Raw genomic sequence first — 24,536 nt, 5'->3', positions numbered from 1 at the left:
TACTAAAATTAATTAGATTGAACTAAGAAAGTTTCATTTTTAACCCGAGTTATGTTGTTGAGAGAACGATTATCACTTCTGTTTTGCAGTAATTTCACGATTTGTTATTTTATCCTATGCTTCTTGCAGCTTTGTTCTGTAACATTATTAAAAATTGTAAAATGATTAGTTAAAAATTGTAGTTGTGTTATTCAAAATAGTTAATCCCTATCTGTTTCTTGATTCGACCAACGCATATTATACTGTCATCTTGATAGAGACCAGTGTTCTTTTTTTAATCTGGTAGCATACCTTCCTTAACCTACTATTCACTTTTATGATGTGAATTTTACAAACCTGCTTTTTTTAGTTTACTACCAAACATTTATTACATGGTTTTATGTCCGAAAGCAATCCATGTCATTGCTATAATGTGGCAAACCCATTAAGTTTTTGAACTGCCGATTTAAACACAAAAATTGCTCTTAAATAAAAGTGGTGATACATTCGAACCTGAGAATATCATAGAGGATTATTACAATGTTGTCTACGTGTAATACTCTTAGGAGCGTTGTTCTTAATCGATGTTGAAATAATTTTTTACGTGATAAAATGCAGTGTGGCCGGGCACAAGCTGTTTAATAACCCTTTTTAGCATCATCTCATGTTATTATGGGACGGACAAATAATTACAGCATCATGAAAATATGAAGGTTAAGATTATCGCTAAGTATTTTTGTCAGTTTTGTTACTCTATGGGCGACAGGCAAGCACGGACGTGTAACGGTAGTTTGGGTATCACCAGTTTCATCCCACAAATTAAAGTATGTTTATATACGCTCCTAGGAAAATTTTCATCCGATTTTTATCATTGAAAATTTGAAAAGATCTTTGCGTGATTTTAACTTAAGCTACTATTTTTCTTTTACGTCCTACGCTCCCGCCATAGGTACTCATTCGTTTGCAATGCTCCATTTACTCGTGGCCTTAGGTGTCAAGTATTAAACTAACGATTTATGTAGTTCCTAATCCACTTCATAATATTCTCTGCATATCAATGGATAGGAGGCTCAGCTGGCTATTAGAATTTATTCTAACTCATAAAAGAATGCACCTAATTAGATGGATTGCTTGCGACTCTTAATTTGCGGTCTGTTTTCAAAGTTTGCTCTTCAGGAACCGTTGATGTGAGTTGAGATGGAAGTACCAAGACTGGAGTGGAATCGAGAATGACTAGCGTGATGTGATACCTGAGAGCTTAACTCTAGATGTTCAATTTGGTTCATTTATTAGTATCACAAACTTTGCGCAGGGCATTAATACCTCACATAAATTTAAGTGAGAAAACGCCTCCTCCTTAGCTGCGGAATTATTTAATGGGAATTGCCCGTATGCATACTGGAAAAAATAATGAAATATGTAATGTGCGCTGAAGAAAGTGGTGTCTTCCACAGAAAACTCTTGTATTGCGTAGTTTTCTCGAGAATGTCTTTTACGCTCTAAATAACTAATGTATGCCAAAGAATGTGCTCGATCCGCCGGTATGCGGTGAAAGCGAGTACGGTCGCGACCTGCACCCGTGGTGATGATTCAATCGCACGCCTACTTTTCAGGAATATTTAAGGGTAAAGAGCTTTGAACCCTTTATTGTAGATTTATGTCTTGCGACAGCTTTCTATATTATCATATAGATTTCTGAGAAACATGCCCAATAGTTACAATATGTATATTTAATGGCTTAAAAAATCTCATTTTTATTCGGTGGCGCGTCTCAGGTGAATATTATGAATAATTTAAGGAACGTCGTGATGCGGTATTCTCCGAATGTTTCGTTGAAATTCTTCGAGAAGAGAAATTCGAGCGCCATCGTGCAATGCAATCGGTGCGTTGCTGTGGCACACTTAAGAGAGAGCCGGAGGACGTCCTTGAAAGGCTGCTTCCATGTGTCGCCCGCGCTGCTTGAAAAAGCGAAAGCCCCCCTCCTGCCCCCCCCCACCCCCGAATCGAGCTGCTCTCGTATCAAGACCGCTCCTTCGCTTCCCCATGCCCTGCATCACTTAAATCCAGCTAGGTTAAAAGTTTATCAGGTGTTTTCCGGGCGTTTTCTTCTAGAAAAACAGGCTGTTGTTGACGACGTTTCTACTCTCAAGCCAAGGCGGATCTAGGTTTGGACTTAGGGTGGGGGGAGGGAGAGGCGAGCTGGTAATCTGGGGATTTCCTCCCAGTCGAAAGGGGGTTTCGGGACTTTTTGGAAGGGAGGGATTTTCAAGGTTCAAAATCAGCTGTTTTTGGCCGATTCTTTGACACGGATATGCCCTAAGCTTCAAACAAATTCGTAATTCAATTCTTAATTGGAAGAAAATTTGCCGGAAAATATAACTAAATATTTTTTTGTCAAGTGGTAACCTCCAAAAATTTCGATTTCATCTTGTGTATGTTTCGACCCGTTGGGGGGGGGGGGGGGGGGGGGGGGAGAGGCATAGCCCCCAATGTCTCTATCCGCTGCTGCTCTGCTAAGAATGAAGGAAAACTTTTAAAGTTACATAATACGACAGAAATTACATGACGATCACGCTGAAAATATCATTACACATTAATTTAGGCTTTTTATGGCACAGTGAAGATCGAGGGTTGATATAATCACCCAATACATTCATAGCCTGAGCATAAATCATAATAAATTATGTTACTGTCCAATATCTGCCTCTTTTGCAGAATATTCCTACCCTTGAGCTGGTGATGATGGCGGATGACACCGGTCGACTCCTTCCACCGGACGCAGAGGCAATGGCCGACACTAATCTCGTCTTCAGCTCCAGAACTTTGTTGAATTTCTAAAAGAGGAGAGAGAAAGTATCAATTAATCATTTATCAAGCGCAACATCACATGCCAAACAAGGTCGCCCGTCAGAGAAGGAATAATTGATAGCATAAAGAATGTTACCATTGGCTTAATCTGGTGTAATCCTAATATATTGTAAATTAAAAAATTACTGGAAAATTTCCAAAAATACTTCTTGGCATCTTGGCATGCCTAGTTTCAATACATTTTGTTCATAGTGTCAGGTGTCGTTGGGTGTCATCTTATCGGACATGGCTATTATAAAAAATGCATTGAAACCGATCGTGTTAACAAAATTGAAGTATTTGAGGTAGATTTTAACAATTTTTTGTGGAAAATTTTAATAATTTTTAATGGAAATTTACTAGAGATTTTATGGCTTGCAGCTCACCATTGAAATTTTCGGGGCTTGCTCGTAATACTGTAATTGGAGCTGCGCAATAAAGTGAGTTTAAAATAAAGCAAGCAACTAACGGACGAAGAGAGGCACCCGCTACAATAAGTAGCCTAGAGAAATTTATGCAGAAGGTTTTATGAGAGTGAGGTGAGTCACCCGATGTTTGGGGCTGAGCTGTCGTAGCATGGGAGGTTTGGGAGCCTCGTGGCATTTTGCAATAAATCGAGGGCGCAAATTCATCGTAATTAAAATTCTTGAAGCAAGCTCTTAGTGGTAATTACAACCTTCGTAAATTTATAATGTGAAAGGATCTGGAGAATCCCGGATTTATGATAAGCTGCTTCAGTTTATTCTTGGAGAAAGTCAGTTTTATTCATTCTTTCATCTTTTGAGTAGCCATCTGAAAGTGTATTGCAATAAAAAAATGTACCCCGGAATTTTTTTATATTCGAATTAATTTACTTTGAGAGGTTTTAATTGTGTTATTTAGCGTAATTATTCCATTCAAATTTTATTTTCAAGAAGATAAATGCGGTATTTCATTTGTTACTATCTGTGAATAAATGTCTCATTAAAAACATCAAGACGGCATGATTTAATTATTTACGGAGAATCTCTTTCCCAGTGTTTGAGGTTGATGTGCTTCAGTATTCTCCAATTAATGTCCGAAATCCAACGGCATTAAATTCCGGTTTTACTTCCTTACGTTTTTTTCGGTATAGTATTAATTCAATACATAATAATTAAATTTCACGACGATGTAAGTTCCTTTTTGGCCATTGGCATTAATTTCACTTCCTTTCACTCACATTTTCAGCAATATCAGCTGCACCCATCTCTCGAAAACCTGTTAGCTGAGTTCATTCCTCTTCAGTGAATATAAGGTGAAAATATAGAGGAATTATCGGACTCTTTCTTGGTGAAAAGTACAGGTTTATCTTATTAATACCTAGCTTTAACCTTTCATTATCATGATATTTTATTTTCATTGCAAGAAATGGATTTTCGTTCTAAAATCACAGAACCGTTCGTAAAGTGCAACATACTTTCTTCACTTGCGTAAAGATTTCTGAAAGTAAACGGTTTGTGGGAGATTGTACTTCCCAGATGGGGTATCGAACCACCTTGAAAATAGCGCGCGAATAATAAAACGGCTATGGGTTTAAGAAACTTGCGGGCCGTAATTATGCTTTAAATCGTTGGTTTCTGGCGTTAGAATAGAGGCTAATATATGTACATAATTGAAATTATTCTCATGATCAGCATATTGTGGAGAATATTTTTGGCAAAGAGTTTTCTGTACCCTCCACGGCTGCATCCTACTATTCTGAGAATAAGAGGCTCATGATGAAAACCCGTACCCTTTTTGTTGACGAGTTGTCACAAGTATGCTGTTGAAGCTGGCAATGACTTAATCCACTTATTATTTCAGTTTTGAAGCTACTAAAAAAGCCCTCTGACGCAAATACACAGTTGCGAGACGGAAATTCAATATGAACGCCTACTCTCTGTCATTTACGTGCAATCATCACAAAAGTGAACAGGAAATGGCGTTGCCGATATAATTTTACCTTACTTTCACTAAAAATATGCTTAGCCTGAAGATTGATCCTTTTTATCAACGTCACTCGTAGAAATTGATCACCAATAGACTATGACCTCGGGTGCAGGTGTAGCTACTCATATGGGTACGGGTCATTCTGAAGAAACAAGTTTATGTATCACTAGAATATATCAGCGGATTACTCGAGACCGTAGGAGAAACGTACCGAAATATTTTCACAATCGCAAGCAGAAAGTTTTCCGGGTGGATATGGGTTAATGGTGCGAGTAGCATCTTACGGATATTCCCTTAACCGAGAGAGCTTTAGTGTGGATTTTAATTAAAGTAGAAAATTCAGTCTTTGTGGATGAAAAACTTCACACGGACTGGAGGACCGCATTTACGAAATAATTACTGAGAAGTCCGTATTTCGGTCGGTAAAAAGAACTCGGTGCACGGCGGCGGTTTCTCCTGCTGCGGCGTCTGCGGTTCGCGGTTTTTACGTTCATTGCATCGTATGCCATCAACGACCTGCTGTGCACTCAAGTTTTCTCTCGAAAAATAAAATATTTTTTTCCGAGAGTTAGTAAGGGGGTTATTTTTGCATCAGTCAAGGCTAGACACGTTTCTGGTGCAAAATAAAATTTCGCTCAAAATGCAGTGGTAGAAAATGTTCCTCTGTTTTTGCACGAAAAAACAGGATGAGATACTGCATATAAAATATTAAAATGTATTAACTGTATAAAAACCAGTGGAAAATCTCAAATACCTGCGTTTCCCAATCTTAAGTCTTTTGCGCAAGAATGAAGTCATGCATTCTATTTTAATTATTAAAGTGAAATAAAATAATTATAAAATTTTTTAAAGGTAAATGACACATTGTCAATATTTGCCGCGCCTTTGCCTGATATATTTTTTGTGAGTCCTAACCGTATGAACTTATGTTGGAGAAACGATTGGTATTTAGTCTATTTCTCCCCAAATTACCATGAAATTGAACCTTGTCACAAAATAACATCAAAAATGCTACTGTACCTTATGGTATCCTGAAATATAAAAATAATAAATTCACTACGGCCAAGGTTAAGTTGCTGAATGGGGAGTCATGAATGGTCTGATGAAGATACATTGGGCTGATGAAGACTTGGATGCCAAAACTTCCATTCCAAGATTCAAGTAAGAAATCCGATGCGATGTCAGTTGAATGCAATATATCAGTCGGTACAGGCAACCCGCATACCATCCAACCTCCCCTCGAAGCAAATTTCTGGCCAATCGCCTGGTGATGCGGCACTTTACGTCGAGGTAGTGATCCCTGCCTTGTACATATTGGGACTATTGGCCACTATGGGCGTAGGTAGTGTTTCAACATGTTAGGTGAGTTAGAACGGCAGTTAAGATTTACAAGGCAGTAGAGCACAGTATAGGCTAAACTCACTAGGTCAATGCGCGAAGATTTTTTCCCAGACGTCTTGAAAAATATCCTTCGTTTACCGTTGTACTATGGTTGACGCTATCACGAAAAGAATATTAACGAAATAGACTGAAAACTGATATTGTGTTTTATATAATTCTTTCCTTGTATTATTAGAGTAGCGACGGTGTCTCGATTTACAAAATTAATGGTGTCACTCGTTAGGATATAGTATAGGAATTATTAATCGTTTACAAGTTTTGCCATCGTATAAATGTACGCGAATATTTTGTAATTGTACGTAATAAGTATTTTTATAACCGTGCGGTGTGCATGTGGGGATCCTATAACATTATGGCGATTGGTCGCACCCTGCAAAACACCCTAGAGGTGGCTCGCAGGGTATAATGTAAATAATATCTGTTGAGCGTTTGCAAGAGGGAGGCTGTTGGTTCTTACCCAGAAGACGAAATCGAGGATCCACCCGAGCTTCCTCTTGTCGCGCGCGGATCGAGTGGGCAGCTCGGGGCCGAAGACGTCGTCAGGGGCGACGGCCGAGAGGACGAGGGCACCACCCCCGGGCGCCATGACCACCTCTCTCCTCCGGACCGCGGGGGACGCCATCACCACGGATACGGCGAGCGCAAGGGCTGCGGCCGCCACCAGTGGCCATCGGACGCGCATCTTGGACGCCTATGCAGATGGAAGGAAAAACATCGTGATCACACAAGCAAGGCATAGCTTGAAATCAGTAGGGTCGCTTCAACACGACATACAGACTGAATGGTTTTTTTCACGGATATTTCAAAATAAGTCTTCCTTATTGGGCTGTCTTTCATTTTTTCTATGCTAAATGTGCATTTATGTTTTTGAAATTGCATTCAGATAACAGCTAATTTAAACGGGTGTTGATAAAAGCAATTTTCGTATCGAAAAAGAGTTGAGTATAATTTGACTTTAAATATTACTTAGATAATAATATGATAAAAATTTGTGTAGCATTGGGTGTGGAAAGGGATTAAAGTTATAATTCCAAGTAAAACAAAAACTCATTCAATCCTAATTTATGACTTATTCACTGTAATTGATGTCAATACCAAGTTTGATGAAAATAGCACTATGGTCGGTTCCAAATGTTGGGAAATTAATTTATTGAAATTATATTTATGGAATAATGGGCATGGTAATCAATTTAATTTTTCCCAAGTTATGTAAGGATGTCGCATGCGAAAGAATTAATATTTATACAATGTTTATTGTTTTGAATTAAGCTGTCGCGGTGGAACATTCGCGGAGTTGATCATTTAAGTAGCAAGAAATCCCTTTCATCACGGAAATGTGAAAGAATAATGCAGAAATCTGTGGAATGCATAAATATGCTCGCAGTGGTTGAGAAAGTGAACGTTTCATTCTCACCGTAAACTTATTTTCGCATCGTATTCGCACGTACCACTCTCCAAGTGATACCATTGACAATTCTAACGCGTTGCGATTTCATCCTAGACAACATTCGACTGCATCGAACGTTATTCCACGATCCACCTTCTTTTTGAATACATTATGTTTCTGGAATATAAATAAATAGAGATAAGGGAGACATATTATAATGTAAGGGCCATTCATGCAAACCAATTTTTTGTAAGGGTTCAAAGAATGAATTATGAATCTGTTATCATTGTCAAAATAACTAAAATATAACATATTAAATTGAAGGTTGTAATGTTCTTGAAATATAAACGCTTAAATTTTTAATTTTAATTAAACATAACTCTCCTGAAGCGAAAGTAGAAGTGAGTATTGACGTGGGGAAGTAAAAGGAATTGTTGAAAACAATGGCTAAGAGTGAAAATTACTATTATACTAAATCAGGGGATGGCACAGTGGATAACGGATTTACTACTTTAGCCAGATGGTGAACATTTTGAAATGCTCCAAACCATTGCTCTCTGTTTTATCTTAAATTGAACTCTTTTCTATAGGCTCCACCGAATTAATCCAGCCTTAAGGAAAGAATCAATCCTTTATCAACTTATAGGAAAGAATCACTCTTGGCGAGGAAGTCACCTTTGTGACGGCAGTTGAGTGAGACTGGTTCATTAGCTGGAGAAACTAATCACATAAGTTTATTTCCCTCACCTACCAGTTCACTTGAAGGTAAAATCCAGGCCGAAATGAACGTTAGATTTTTAAGCCGGAGATGTTAAATTAATTTGTGTTCAGCGTGAGCACCTCGGCCGAGTGAAAGTGAAGGCCGTTCACGAGTGATGCAAGTCGTGCCGGTCACTAATCTTCTAATGTGATTGCATAGAGATGGACCCCATTCATACACCTAGTATGTGTGTTTTTTCCCTTCGCTGCGTGGCCTGACCTCGCCTCTGGAGTGAGGGATGCTATTTCCGCCGACTCACGCCGCTCGCTCGCTCGCAAAGATCTGAGGCGGAGTAAGCGAGAGAGAGAAAGCAGTTCCATCCCGCATCCCAGGTGTTCTCCGTGTTTACCCTTCGTAATCGCTTGATTAACCCATTCGATACATCACACCGAGTATTACGCCTGTCGGCAGTAGGACGTCCACTACCCCACTGACTGAAGTCCATGCGAGCGCTATTTTTGCTGATTGTTGCTTTTTGTTCGAAGGCTAAGAGAAAAAGCAGGAGATATATCAACCTAAAGACTTCACACATGAACTCAGACAATGATCACTAAGCTGAGGACATTAAGGAACTAAAAACGAAGAATTAGGCGGCCTAAATAGAAACGAAAACGTGCCCTCAGACTGAAGTCGTTGCGGGTGAGATATTTGTTTTTTTTTCGGATACGATGAGGAAAATCTGAGGTCAGTAATGAATATTTTGTTAATCTCTCCCGTAGTTAAAGTTAGCAAAACTTGATAACCAAGCGTATGAAAAACTTATTATATTCAGTTCTATTTTTTACTCTGATGGTAATTTTTCACTAATCTTTTGCTGAATACCGATTAATTTTGATGAATACTGATTAATTTTGCTAAAAAATATGGTAGGCAATTTATTATTGATTTTACTTCAGTTAGCGGTTTTATTAGTCCATTGTGATCGCTCTAATTGAGACATACCGACTGTCAGTATTTCTCTGTGTTAACAGAATGACTTCACTCGTTTCATTTCTCCTGTAATTACGTGAAAATCAGTACTGATAACTGCTATTTTTTTACTATTTTTGTATAGTCTAGATTTTTTGTTTCCTATGCTAACTTTATTAACATTCATTGTTAAAATGTTTTTGCCATAGGACAAGGGACCAGCACCAAGTTACCTGCAAAAGTATCAATGATCATATTTAGGATTGCATAAGCTTAGTCCGTGTACTTTTTAAATGTTCATAAAAATGTTGCAGCGGAAGATTTATCTCCTTTTTCAATGCAAATTAAAACTATTTTTCATACGCAACGCGAAATTTTATCGCCAGATATTTATGTGTTTAGGGAAAGTAATAAGATATCGACTTGTTCTATATCTTCAGAGGGACTGAATTATATTCACCTTCTAGTACCGTAATGCTGTCTGTTGGAATTCTGCATCAATTATGCTCGTTTTTTTGGGATCAATATATTGGGATGAATTGCAAATTCTTGCACGCTTGACTATGCAAGTGTGGCTATGGAATAAATATAAATTTGATAACCCGTGGGAAAATTTCGCATGTCTATACTCTCATACTTTACATATAATTTCATAATATTCTCACTTCTTAAAACAATTTTATAATAACTCTCACACTCATACATGCCGATTTTATATCATTCATTCATGTACAATCACTGTGTGCATTTCGCCCAATTTTCATTTTTTGTTGTCAATTCCGTTGATAATGATTCTTGAATACTTTCAACTCTATATTTATATTTATTTGTGATGCAAGTTATCTTTTAAGTTACCTTACACTCGATGTCTCTTTAAGAGAACGGTTCACAATCCTAGTACTACTTTGATTATACTATTAAATATTTTTTCCTGCTTGTTACTCTTTTTTATTTAGTTATGGGTTAAACGGATTTGAAGTTTAGAATAAAAAAGAATGTGTGGAGTCGATATATCTTGAGCGGGTAATCGAAATGGAAAAATCGAAACTTTTGAGTCAAATTAATGGGCCAATTATGAAATTTGAGATTGAGATTGTGTATTTTTCGACAGGAGCCGGTAAATTTAACGTTCAGAATGATGCCTTTTTAATCACTGAAGGTGCAGTATTAACGAAGTACATACGGAATGACAGAAAATGGACCTTACCGTAATAATATATATGATACTTCATTCAATATTCAGTTTATGTAAATCGATCAATATAACGACGATTCGAAAGTAGGAAAAGGCTGCAGGCTATCCTTATCTATCAATCGAAGAGACCAAACCCTGTTAATTGTATAAACGAAGAGTGAAAGTTTTAAGCGTGCCATTGTGCCGCCTCTTGCGTGTTCCAATGCTTGTTTCCGCGTGGATGATCGCCGCTTCGTTAGAATGCCGATTCCTCGACGTTGCCGCTAACTGCTCACCTTTAAGACCTGTTGAATTAATTAAACGACGTGAGAGAGTGCTAATGATAGATTTTTAGATTCAGAGAGCATTCTTTCTTGAAAAAATAAAGCCTCCGGTGGCATTATGGCGTTGCTTCCGGATAAGGCAATGTATGTCGTCGACCTCTCGTCGTCTGAATCATTCCGGAGAGTAACACCGATGTGCGGGAGTTGTTTGCCTCTAATCGAGAGAGAGCAGTCAGTTCATGACGGCCACAACCTACTGCACGTTAATCAATGTAATCAATATACCCCTTTCCAAGAGTAAAACCAAGAAATTGCGTGTCCGGCCATCCTGGCAAGGACACTTATCAACGCACTCCGTTTAAATGCAAGGAAAATCATGCACCTCGGATTTTTTTGAGCGCCTCGGACTTCTTTAAGCGCCTATGAAAATTATAAAATGCAAGGTTTGCAAATCGTCTGATCCGTCACATGGTCTCACTTCCTCTATCGAATTTCACAGTATGACCGCGCTGCAGGAACGTAGGTTTAACTGTACCGGCGAGTCAAACTCACCCCAACCAGCCAGTTCACAGAGGAAAATTATGGTACAATGGCTCATCTGTACCGTTGGCAGTGCAGAATGTTGTTTATGTGAAGAAGGAAACTTAATACTATTGATCTGAAAAAGATTTACACTGTACTATGAAATAGTACAGTGAAATCAATAGAAATTATTTTAATTTTATTTTTTGTTGTTTTTTTAATTGAATTAGCTGATGCAAAATTCGAAATGTTTTGCTTTATTATTATTTTTCCTCTTTTTTGGTTATCCAAATCAAATTGAATGAAAAATAGATGAATACTAAAAATTGAACATTGAAATTGAAACAAAAACAGTACTAAATAATATCCTGTGATCAGAAGGAGGTTCAGGCATACGGAAGACTCTTAGGTGAGTAACAAATTGAGGTAGTTTAAAGTGTTGAAGGCTAAATGTGTCCCGCTCGTACTATATATCGTGTAGGCGCAACTGGAGACAGTAGAAGCACCGTGAGGGGGGAATCAATGCCCTACGTGTGCCTGAATCACTCGATCAGAAGCATACCTCATGGATACCTAGTTTTAATACATATCTATTATGTCTACTTATATACATACATGTATAGCAACCGGCACAACGTAGCATTAGGTTTTTCATAACTACGTTGTAAGGTGTATTCTTTTAACTTGTAACCTATAGTTTTCATACCTATCGCGTTGATACCGTTTATGCATATATTATTTATTGAATGCATAGTATTATATTGTTTTGTATATTTCTTGTGTAGTGCAAGTGTATGAATATATGAATAATCGAAAAAAATCGACTACATAAGTGACTTTCTAATGGACGATGGACACTTATCCATGTGAGTAAGCTATACACGCCGCGAGCGAAAACTTTTGTAAGCCCATTTAAATGTGCGATGGTTGAAATAACATATAGCGGCCAACTGGAGAATCCTCTGTGGTAGAATTCGTCATCTTGACATTTGCCTCCGCATTTTTCCTTTTAGAATTAATATTGGAAAGGCATTTTGGGAGATCCAGGTCTGGTTTCAGCATATCCCGTTCGCGCCGTGCACCTATCGCCATCCCATTGTTTTGAGCTCAGTGCTACAAGCGTTGAAGAGTCTGCAAGCGACTTCATCGAGGCTGCTCCAGTGCTTTGAAACCTCGATGGCACTGCTGGGAACAATGAATCGAGGTAGGTCATGGATTCGCCTAGAGGAAGTTCATAATAGCATTGGAAGTCATGCTTTGGCAACGCTTAGAACTGCAAGGACACCCAAGCGTAGAAAGCACATAGCACGGATTGATAGCGCCAATTTTTTGCTTCAGCAGTCCGTTACCACTCTTGAAATTATATCTTTATCTATGATAGCCTCCAGTTTATTCCATTACCCTCTCAAGCTTGAGGTCATATCTCTAAAAGTTTCACTTTAGGCAATGCCACGCATTATTTCCTAATCATTGACAATTGTAAGGATTTTGATACTGCCACAATCCAGCTTTTGCCGCAAAAGAAGTGGTCGGATATGGCAGAGGCGTGGAGAAATAATTGAATGGCATCATCTCACTGGTGATATAAATCTTAGGTCTTGACACGAGCAATTTATGTGACAGCGTTTGAATTTAATGTCGCTGTTATTTTATAATAGCCCAGTGTTGGAAGAAAAGAAGCTGACGTTTCACTTTCTGTATTGTAACGCAGTCATAAAACAATGAGAGTAAAATAGATACTATATTCTGTATTGTACGGCACTGACCTTATCGATTTTTTCGATACTAACAGCAGGTTTCTTTTTTTGTAGATTGTGTTGCCTCACTGATGGTGTGCGATTCTCCATTGCCGAATCTATCCTAACCCGGGATACTAATGATGCTCATCACACATGAATCCCTTTTTCCTTAATCCTTCCTAAAATTCAGCCCATTATGTGGAGAAGGGGTAAAATTAGATTAAATTAAAAAATTAATTTATTATTTTTATGAAATGTTTTAGGTATAAGACTTCATGTGTAATATTAGGAAGAAAGTGAAGTGTGTGTGAAGAAAGGGGGGTGAAATTTACACAAATTGACATTAGGAAAACTTCACCTGGACCGGGAATCGAACCGCGGAACTTTGGGTTTCCTAGCCAATACTAACTCTTCAACACAGCGAGCTGCTAAATTGAGCTCTGCACAAACCCCATTCTGTCACCAGGAGTGACGAGGAAACTTATGCAAGACTTTTAAGACTAACAAATTAAAAATTAAAGAAGTATGTGTAGGTTTTTTACTGTATTTTACCTTTATATTTTACTATCATTTGGATTCCTAAATTAATTCTTTCTTTTTGCGATGGCCTCAATAATGCGACTGTCCAAGAAATATAACCCGTTATCCGAAGAAACAATTTTGCTGGTCACTTTCAGCAGCGCTACCTTTGTTTTATGAGTCTTGACGGCACAGCTAAACATTAATTAGGTCGCAGGCATGATGCGTTTTGTCAATTTACCATCATGCGCTGATGAAAAAAAATTTCGTGGGAATAGAAAGGTTTTCGAATGCTCGAGCGAATAAAAAATGGCTAATCATCTTGGTACCGAGTCTATATATTTTTTTTACCTCAAATCATGGAGTAGATTTCACTTTCATTCAGCGCAATGTATTTCTCAAACATATGCAATATTTGTTTAAAAACACATTCACATTTTTTGTGATTGGCGGATAGGTTGCTAAAGCCAATTGCATAAGATTGTCACATTGAGCAAAAAACCAAGGCAATACACTTTCACATGCGATTAAATGACTCCTTAAATTACCATTATTTTTTTGCTCTATTTTAATTTATCATTGTTTTTCATTCTTAAGACGGAATAATAAATCTCATGCCGAAAGAGCGATAGTATTATCGATTATACTGCTTGAGTACATCCAGTACCGGTATTTGTCTGCGATTATATGTGGAATACATGCGGAATGAACAGATGAAATCAAGTTTCATTTTAACCAATTTTTGGGTGGTTAATTTAATTATTAGCACCTTTTCAATTAATCTGGCCGATCAATTTAAAATACCCTCTTTTTTTCAATTCTTCATCTCTAAATAGGCACCTCTCTCATCAATGAAGTGAACCAGTAGAGAGTTCAATTTCCTTTGCTTCAAGTTTCCAGATGACGGCAATAATAAAGAAGAACTATTCTACAACCTACTCGATGTTTTAAGTCAATTTTTTATTAATAAATAGAGGTTTCGGAAACGTATCGACTTTTGAAGTCAAAACAGTATACCTGTTCAAAAATGTGCTTTTTAAATAGCAATCCTCTTTCTAATTTTATGGTAAAATTATTGATGGTATATAATGAATATGCATGACACTCAGGAATGCTTATTTACACGGAAAAAGCTCAAAAATGTATTTATATATAGGATGTGTATTTCGATTCTTTTATCTTTGATTAACTCTTAGTGATTAACATTGATATATCTTCTCTTTATTTCAATGGACTTATATGCATAAGAATTTTAGTTGCCTACTTTTGCTGATGTGATTTAGTTTTTCCTGCTTAATCTTCTTCTACTCTGAGCATTGTGTCAGATATTGCTCACAATTCCTTACACCTTGGTTGCCAATTTGTGAAGGAGTTTTTATCATACTCAGCCGTGAATGGAAATATCCGTCTTACATTTTTTAGCTATAATATTCCTGCTTAGAGCATCGAGCTTTTATGCCTGAAATTGATGTTACTTCATTCTTTATTTCTCTATGCTCGGATTAAAACTGAAAATGTTCTTAATGAAAATATTTGTTTACTCTGTCAATTCTTTCATCCTTTCCGATTGAATTTTATGCTCAAGATTGCTCTTTTTGCCCTTATGTGAAGAAATAAATAATGTATGGTATGGCGTCTTCGTATGTAGGTCAGACGGAGTATTGTATCTAATGCAATAATTGCGAGTAAGGAACGAATTTCCGCTTCCAGTTCCCTAACATAAGTTTCAATGTACATACCTCGTACACACCTACCGGATATCTTTTTTGCCACATTAATATTGTTCGACGCAACACCAACTTGACGAATAGAGAAAGCTGTTTGCTTCCGAGCAGAAACTAGTTGGAACTCCTAACTGGATTTGACGTGGTTGCTTGCTCTGTCGTTACCTAATATGACAAATATTTGCTCCTCCGAATGTGATTCATGCATAGTCATATGTAATATCTACATATGAATGACGTTTATTAGATTTCTAAGACCACAATTTGTTAAAAAAATATAAAAAAACTCACAAGTATAAGGCCTCATTAAATGTTGTGTTTTTTATTACCGTCAAACTTAACTTTCTCTCCCGGCTGTCGCCTTCGAAAAAGAGGTATTTGCAATTGCTACATGTAAGATGAATGAAAATTAGCGTCCGTAGCTATTTCATGATTATGACAGTGCATATTTATCTGTCCCTTCTATTACCTGCCTGATAACTTAACTATTCAGGCTTAATTCTTCGCGATCTCAATCATTTTTAAATGCTTGTTGAACATTACTAAATACCTATGAGTTTTAGGCACAATTTAGTGTTGAAGTCCCTTTACGTGCACATATTTTTTTCCACAGGTTACCTTGATATAGCTGAGAGGAACTTTTAAGGCTTTAAGTCTTCGTATGTTTTACATAATTGTATTTTTATGCATTTTTTGTTGTCAATCAACACAAAGTTTGTGATTGCTATTAGTCTTAATAAGGGGGGGAAGATGTGCTGAAAAGTCGACTATTATTATTACGAAATTCATAGCCTGTAACTACCTAGGCCACTTATGAAAGTGCAATTGATACTACCTTCTATACGTAAACAGACTCTAGATTACGCTAAAATTAGGTCATAAACAACCCAGTTGTGCGCCAAATGATACTGAAGTTGCAATGGATGGTGTGATTTTGACGTAATATCGATGCTGTCTACGATGTAAAAACTCTGTGGCACTTTCATACATGGCCCTAGATTCGTATTCTCTCAATTTGAAAGTGCTAACAACTTATACGTTGGATCGAATGATTAACCTAAATAGACTCTACATTACGTAAAAATCACGTCATCCATAGCTCTCAGTGACTGTTCTCTCATTGGTGTGACCGCATTTTTATTTTAGTTCAAATTTTGACCTTTCCTTTGTTATTCGTGTAAATTTACATTTTCGGAGTGGGCTTGAGCCAAAGTTTTTTTATTTAAATTCGAAAGGTTCATTCCTAACTATAAAGGCCTTGATGTTTGACTTTTGGGTAAGCTTTTCGTCCGGCCATACCGTAGCCTACGGCGTGTTTGCATTCGCACGCTCGACCGCGTCCGTCTGCTCGAGATGTGAACGTGCATTGCGTGCGGCGAGGAGGAGGCCACCCAAGGTTAGAGACGCGTGATTCCGTGACATGGCTCTTCCGTCACTCGGGCGTGTTTCGCGGCGGCGTCTCCGGAGAAAGCGGCCGATCGATCGAAACCGAAAGTCGAGCTCTCGCAATCAAGGACGATATAATTCATCTCCAAGGAGGCTGGCGGATATGGGTGCACGTGAGGGAGAAGAAAGCGGACGGGAAGACTCAGTGAGACCTCCCCTTTGATGGGGATTCCCCGACTCAACCTTTCTCCACCTCGAATAATTTCCAAACCGCTCGGTCACGTAATTTGGATCCTTGATGTTACGTCCCTGAGTCTCAGTTATCCCAAGTTCCCGTTAGCAGCCCTACCTACCTCGATGACGCCTGCTTATTCCCCTCCGCGCTTCATAACAGCTACTATCGGTTGCTCAATGGGCGGCGAAGTGGCACATCTCACTCGGATCAATGCAAAAAAATGGCAGTTACCTCACAATTGAAGGAAGGAAAAAAGTCTATAAATCTATCTCTGCATCTACGAGGTACCGTGCAAGACACCATCAGGGTAGGGATTAAAGAACGGAACAATTGCGAACGTTTGAACTTGATCTGGTAGATTAAAAAAATTAAGGACACAGGCAATTATATTTAAATTATCCGCCTAAGAAATGTTTAAAAACAAAGTTGATTCCATCTACCCACGCCACATGTATTCCGCACAACATCGCAAAAAAATGATGTCACTGGATGTACTCAAGACCAGAAACGAGGAAAGTGCTGAGGACGCAGATATGCTATTGTGCGAATAAAACTACTAGTTAGAAATGGAAAAACGAAAAGTTATCGTAGTTAGAGATTCATGCATGGATTATGCCTACAAATTCATTTTTCACCTTTAAAAGTTACGCAACCAAAAATAGGTATAAATTCCTGATGGGATGAAAGCAATATTAGTTTTGATAAGGATATGGTCAGAATATTTTTAATAAGCATTATACCGCTTAGTCACACAAAATATATCATTGGCATTATGAAACGGTCAAGGCTGATCTCGAGCAGGGAAGTGATAATTCGACACAGGTGTTATGGACTAAATTATAGGCGATAATGCATTTCAAGTAGCAATAAACACTGTAAGTTGCGTGTTTTTACGGGCAAGGATAATAAACTAGAAAGACCGATAACGATTAGGAAAAACAAAATACGGGATATCATGCCTTGCACATATCAAGAGTATAATCAGTCACTCTATCACATGAATAAGTTATAAGGAGTTTTAGCCACCTGTTAGGATGCATTATATAACACTTTCCAAACTTTAATTAAAACGTGACTAACTTAATTAGTGTTATTAAATTTGTTACAGTTATCAAATAAATACGTTTTTACTCAAAAGGTGACTCAGATATCCAAATGATTGCATTTCCCGAATTTATTCGGATACATGCCGGAATCACTATTCAATATCTATTACTTTGGAATTAAAGAACATCTAAGGAATTAACATGGATTGTGGGTATTCATGCTATTTATTCGAGGAATCAGGTAACAGTGCTCCAGTGATCATCCTGGAACACGTGTATTCCTTTGATCACTCGAACAATTATGGGAGAATCCAAGTGGAGTAGACTCACGCTTTAGGCTGGGCCCGACTTGCGACGGATTCAACTTACGATCTGAGCTGATTATACGCGCGTCTTTTAAAATTCCAAATTTTGCCAATTTAGTTTCCACTCGCATAATGCGTCATAAATCATTCAATCACGCATTATTTGTCGAAGAGACACATTTTTTGTCATAGGAACGTTTACATGCACTCATGATGATCTCTAGGGGAGCGTGCTAGCCTTGTGGGCAGAGCGATTGGCTACTGGACGAAAGGTCTCCTCCTCGAAAGGCGAAATGGTCCAGGGAAAGAAACTAAACCCCCCTTACCTTGAAAAGTGAGTGAAATTCACCGTGGCTTTGTTCGAGGTGAGCTCTACCCTCATCTCTGCTAATTAATCTTCACAACAAATTACTGAGTAAGTGATGCTTGTTAAACTTAAATCATGACGACCCTGAGAGTGTGAAATTATCTGTGACTTTCTCCGGGGTGAGCTCTATCCTCACCTATGCTAATGAACATTTGGATTGAATCACTAAGTGAATAAGTTGCGCGAAGAATCCACAGAGGAAAAATCATTCACCTTGACCGGGGATCGAACCCGGATCCCTCGATTTCCGCAGGGGAGAATGACGCCTCTATATCTTAACTAGCTAAAGCACTCGGCCAGAAATCGAGGGATCCGGGTTCGAATCCCGGTCAAGGCGAATGATTTTTCCTCTGTGGATTTTTCGCACAATTTCTGCATCGCGGGTGACTCCGTGAAAGTTATCACCGTTGCTAGTCCCGGTATACTTAAATGAGTGAATAAGTGATGTCATTCAAAATTTAAACACGCCGATTCAACGTGGGATGGAATTCGCTATACTATTGGTCCTTTGGAACGGATTTAAATACGAGAGTATATTGTAGTTATTATCGAAGTACCCCAATGAAGATGAGTTACAGCACAGACCTCATACATATTTAAATAAACATTTGAAATTATAAAATTAATTCCTGGCCTAGGTTTCAATTTTACTACCATCTTAAACGTACGGAATGATTCCAACCCTTGATCAGCATTTGAAAGGAGCCATTCTTTACCTTGAAGATGATGTAGTAACATTGGCGTCTAAGTCGGGAATATATTTTATAACCGTGGAGAATTGCGGATAAATTCGAATCCATCACGCTTGGATCTTCGGATGTTATTCAGCCCTCTTCCGTTGATCCGCGGAAGTGAGTCAGCCTACCTTGTTTATCGCTTCGAGCGCGCAGGAGCTATTGTTGAGGAATTGAGGTCGGCGGCCGCTGGCGCTGCGGGAGGTCCGAATCACCACTCAGCATATGAATAACACTCGTGTGCGCTGGTCGCGAATTCGGGAGCGACTGATGATAGGACTCCTGTTCACACCTTCCTTCCTTCCTTCCTTCCTCGCGGGAAGTGCGCTTGTGTGTGATATGTCCTCACGAGCCCGGCCATGAGGGCTGTGAGAGCGATGTGCGTATTCGGATGAAATGGAGAGGGGGAGGGAGGGGACGTGAGGGAAAGTGTCACGTGACCAAGGTAATAGTCACAAAAAAGCAAGATGGGCGGAGGGAATGGAGGGGGAAGTGAGATAGGCTGTGGATGAGATGAGAATAGATTCCGTGAGGAATGTGTGATTTTTTATCCATGGTATCCTCGTTAGGGCTTTAACATTTTTGGGGGATCGGGTTGGTGTGGTGGCTAGAGTGTTGGCTTCCCACCCGGCGGGCTCGAGTTCAAATCCCGGCGGTGGCAGAGAATTTTCAGAGAATGCTCGATTCCTGCTTGAATGTTGTGTGGAGGACATTTCGAGTGCAACGCTCCGTCCGTCGGATGAGTCGGATGATAAGCTGTGGTCCCCTTGGCGCCTTTCGTTAAGAGTAGGCTAACGCCGACGCTGGGTTCCTCTCCACCCTTCCCTCCATACCCTTCCCTCATGGCGCAAATGACCTCAGCTGTCGGTAGCCTCCTCCAAATACCAATACCAATGCCATACTTTAACATTTGAGATGTGGGTACTTATTGGTTACCGCCGATGTTTTTTAAAATCATCAAAACAAATTAAAACTTTTTGCAAAATGTGCATTTGTCAAATTCAAACTCAAAGATTCTTAATTGGTGGCCACATCTTGACAATAATTTCCAACAACAAATCGAATGTATCGTCACCCTTTCATTGCGTGCGAACCATTAACTCCGCTTGACATGCGTCCAAGAACTCGAGCTTCGCTCCGCTCTGTTTCTTGTTGCACTCTGGCAGTGGCGTATCTATTGGGGGATGTAAGAGGGAATTAAGATAGCCCCCCTTGGATCGAAACACACACTAGATAAAATCGAAATTTTTACCACTCGTTTACCTTTTCGTACAAAAGTATTTAGTTATATTTCCCCATATATTTACCTACTTTAACGAATTGAAATACAATTAAGCTCCAAACTGAGGGCTTATTTTACACGTTTTTGGTGTGTTACAACCCAATGGCAGACACAGAGAGGGGCTGGGATGGGGTTTTAGCATATTCCCCCCCGTGGGTATCCAATTTACACCGGATAGAATGGTAAAAAAATAGAATACCGAACTTACGCAACATGTCCACTAATGGTATTCTCTCCTCCCTCTCCATCCCTAATCTTACTACCCATAGGCTCACAGCTGATTTAAAACTTATTTATAAGATTCTCAATTCCACCATCGACTGCCCTGCATTGCTCTCTTTTCTCAATTTTAAAGTTCCACCCCGCCCTACCCGTTCTCATCCCCTAATCCACATGCCCATTCCTAGACTTTCGCTCACTAAACGTTCGTTTTTCTACCGCATTACTTCTGTGTTGAACTCAATCCCTCCACGCATCGACCCCTTTGCACTTCCATTGAAATCCTTCATAAGCCTTTTCCTATCCTATCTATCCCCGAAGTAGTCTGTACCTGCAGATTCTTGATGTCTTTTTGTTTTTGTAAATGTAATTATTGTTTTCTACTTGTTATATTGCTGCTTCGTCCTCTAATTTATGTATTGTTACCTGGCCACTATAAAATGAACTATATTCTGTATGTGGTTCTCTTTCTTTAAAATAAAAAAATAAAAATAAAACAATTTTGTTCGGACTCCCACTGCTGCTGGGAGGTTACTCCCCGATTACCCTCTTTACCCCTTTCCTGGATCCGCCACTGCACTGTGGCACTATTTTTAAGAGCATTTGACCTCGACCCGACGTCTTCATCTCGTGGTCATTCTTCGTTTTTCGTGGTAGTACTTCTTTCTCCTGCAGCAATTTCATTGCCCCTCCCTCGTTTCTCGGCAAGTGAAAGAGGTTCATACTTCACCGTCGAATTTCGCTACCAGCGTTATTTGTTTTTAATAGCAAATAATGAATTCCCATGGAAACCAAATAATTATGCTTACTATTTGTTCTTAAAATTTCCCATCTTAAGTTGTATCTTTTAAGATGGGCGGCGATAGCCGATAACCACCGATAAGTTTATTTTCGTGTCGCTATTGAGAAAATCAAAACTCTTTGCGGATAGGGATGCTGCAGCTTTCCATCCAGTGTTTTGCGGCTTCTTTTACGACCGTTTACCTGTCCTGACGTCAACCCTCTACAATTATCCGGGTTAAGTGCCGACCCCGAGTTGTGCTGGTTTGCACCCTCGGTGGCTGAATTATGGAAAAGTCTATGAAACGGTTGTGCAGCCAGCATTGCCTATGGCAGTGAAACCTGCTGGCTAGCTAAGAGAGCCCACGAAAAGGAAATGGATGTGGCAGAGATGAGATTAAAATGCTGAGGTGGTTGATAGGAAAAACAAGAATAGATGGGATTAGGAATAAGACAAGGAGGCAGGATTGGTTGAGATCCCACGGAAGGTGTAAGAAGGAAGGATGCAAAGATGTGGTCATATTTTAAGAAGGGATGAGGAATATGTGGGGAACATAATTTGAAATTTACAGTTAAAAGGGAAAAGGACGAAGGAACAATGGCGGATACATATGGGGGGGGGGGGGGGGGGGGCGCCCATACTGTCAAAAATTGCAGAATCACAATTGTAATTTTTTTATTCATAACATGGCATTGTGTTGTATATCTGTATAATCACTTTGATTAAAACTTTCTTAAAGTTTGAAAGTGACCTTATTATTTTTTATTACGATAAAAGTAAAGGTAACTCGAGATTTTTTGCACCCCCCAATGAGTTATTTTCTGTATCCGCTACAGCGAGGGGAAGACCGAAGAGAAAATGGTGGGACTGTGTCGAGAATAATTTTGCGGAGAAGGATTTGACTGGAAGGGATGTGACCATGATCAAATGACTCGGAGGCGACTAGTTAGGAACAGCGACCTCTTACGGGAATAGTTGCAGAGAAAGAAGACCCTTCTTAGAATAATCTTAGGGTACTCTCTCTAATCATTTAACAGCTTATGTAATCATATGAGTAATTTCTTTCGGGCAACTTTCAAACTTTCAGGAAAAGGCGTCTTATTTTATTCTACAGATCATTAGAGAATCCAAGTAATTATCTATCTCGTAAGTTCCTTTCGGGAAATGCTGCGTGGAAAACATGTTTCGCTGTCCAACAACAACGGATCCTATATAAGATCGAGACGAGACGTCGGTCTCATTCTCTTGATAACGCTCCCAGTAAGAGGAGTGAAAAATGTTTACCACTCAACATTTCCCAAAAGGAACTTACAAGATAGATAAAAGAAGCTGCGAAAATATTTTTTTTAATCCAAGTGTTTAGTAAATATTTATGTATTCGAGCAACAATGAATACTCACATTGCGTAAACCCCTACCATGAATTCCAACGGAATACAGTGCCTTTGATTAAACGGAATAAAGGCACGATTACCTAGGATTATGTATTGGTTGGACCGGCGTCGTCCACGTGAGAGCTGGACCCCCTTTGCTCAGCGAGAAGTGAAGATGAAAGCACCCAACGTGGGAATTCCCCCACGACTGCATCGCCAGGTCGAAGCCTTTCGCTTCCTGGTTCCAATTCAGTGGGCCGTATCTGCGCCTCGCCTCGTTTACTGGCTCGAAGTGACGGCGCTTTATTTTTCGATGATGTTCAAGAAGAAAGGTGGATGGACAAGGGTATCGAAATGAACGGAAGGCTCTATCGAGCGTATTTGCAGGTTTTTTCTTTCGATAGGAAATTTTTGTCTCAATACCTTATAGAATCAGATGAACCAAGCGTGATGGAGTGTAATTTATGCATATTAAAATAAACGCTTGCAATTTTCCACGGTTATAAACTTTTATTTCGACCTAGGTTTCAAGACACAACAGACAAACGTTTCGTTGAACGCCGTAATTTTAATGTGATGTTTGCCTACAATATTTTATATTATTTGGATCACTTAATTTTTTAAAATCATTCTTGCAATTTCACTTTCAAGGAACAAAATGGTTTCCTTTGTACATTTGGTACCTTGAAGATGATGTAGTCACATCAAAACCTAGTTCGGAATAAAAGTTTATAATCGTGGAAAATTGCTAGTGTTTATTTCGGTGTCTTAAATATTCAAAGACAAAAAGTATCGCGGTTTTAGAAAATCTATTTTTAATTATTTTATTTGCTAATCTAATCATTTCGGATAGTTACGAAGTTAGATAGAAGTTTCAGCACTGACCTCAGATTAGCCTTAATATCCCTCATTTTGAGAGAGGGCATGACTGTGGAATTGAGGGAATGACACAGGGAGGTAGGAATTATTTTTGAGAAGAGTCTCCTTTGCATACCCTTAATATTCCAAGACGATGTCGTAAGTTTCAAACACGTTATACATCAGGACATCAAGCAAACCTAACACCGGAATTGCGCTGCTGATGTTTCCGCTTGACATGAGGGGATCAATATTGTGGGAGGTTACTCGGGATTTCCACCGGGTCAGGTTCTCCAACTCCATCTCGGCCGACGTTTCGATGAACGAGTAGTTCATCATCATCATGCCCCAGTAACCTTCCACAATTCAATACACCGGGAAAGACTGCGATCATTCTTCACATACCTCTACGGGGAAGGCAGTGTCCTGCCGTCAGAGTGACGCCATCGCTGGTAGCCCTGTCTATTATATATCCCCCCTCTCCCTCCGAGTTGCAGATAATTCTTACGTAATGGAGGCTTCTTCTTTAACACCACTTGGCCCATTTCGATGGACAGTTTCCGGTTTGCCAACAGAAGTCTTTCCCTCGAGTCGCATGGATCCGCTTATGTTTCGTTCGCGGACGCAGTCGCTCTTCCAGCGCCACCTTCCTCTCTTCAAAGGTCTCCTCCTCGTCAGTGTGACATGGCGCGGCGCGTCCGGTTCATCGGTTAAAGGACGGCTTTCTCTTTGGATCCGGGTGTTGTCTCCTGCTCC

At 39.2% G+C, this 24,536-nt stretch overlaps 1 protein-coding gene across 1 annotated transcript in view; it reads right to left on the bottom strand.

The window, feature by feature from the left end:
- The window catches only part of LOC124162257, a 72,728-nt gene that overhangs the window by 5,476 nt on the left and 42,716 nt on the right, over window positions 1-24,536 (bottom strand). Inside the window, exons 2-3 of the mRNA XM_046538726.1 lie at window positions 6,635-6,868; window positions 2,706-2,813 (exon numbers count right to left, since the gene is read on the bottom strand). Coding sequence (XP_046394682.1) covers window positions 2,706-2,813; window positions 6,635-6,859 — 333 coding nt within the window. The 5' untranslated portion in view covers window positions 6,860-6,868. The remainder of the gene's footprint in view (window positions 1-2,705; window positions 2,814-6,634; window positions 6,869-24,536) is intronic.

The sequence above is a fragment of the Ischnura elegans genome, chromosome 7 (assembly GCF_921293095.1).
Source record: "Ischnura elegans chromosome 7, ioIscEleg1.1, whole genome shotgun sequence".
Taxonomy (NCBI): Eukaryota; Metazoa; Arthropoda; class Insecta; order Odonata; family Coenagrionidae; genus Ischnura; species Ischnura elegans.
Note: the sequence above shows the minus strand (reverse complement) of the source record. Positions and strands in the feature narration are given on the sequence as shown.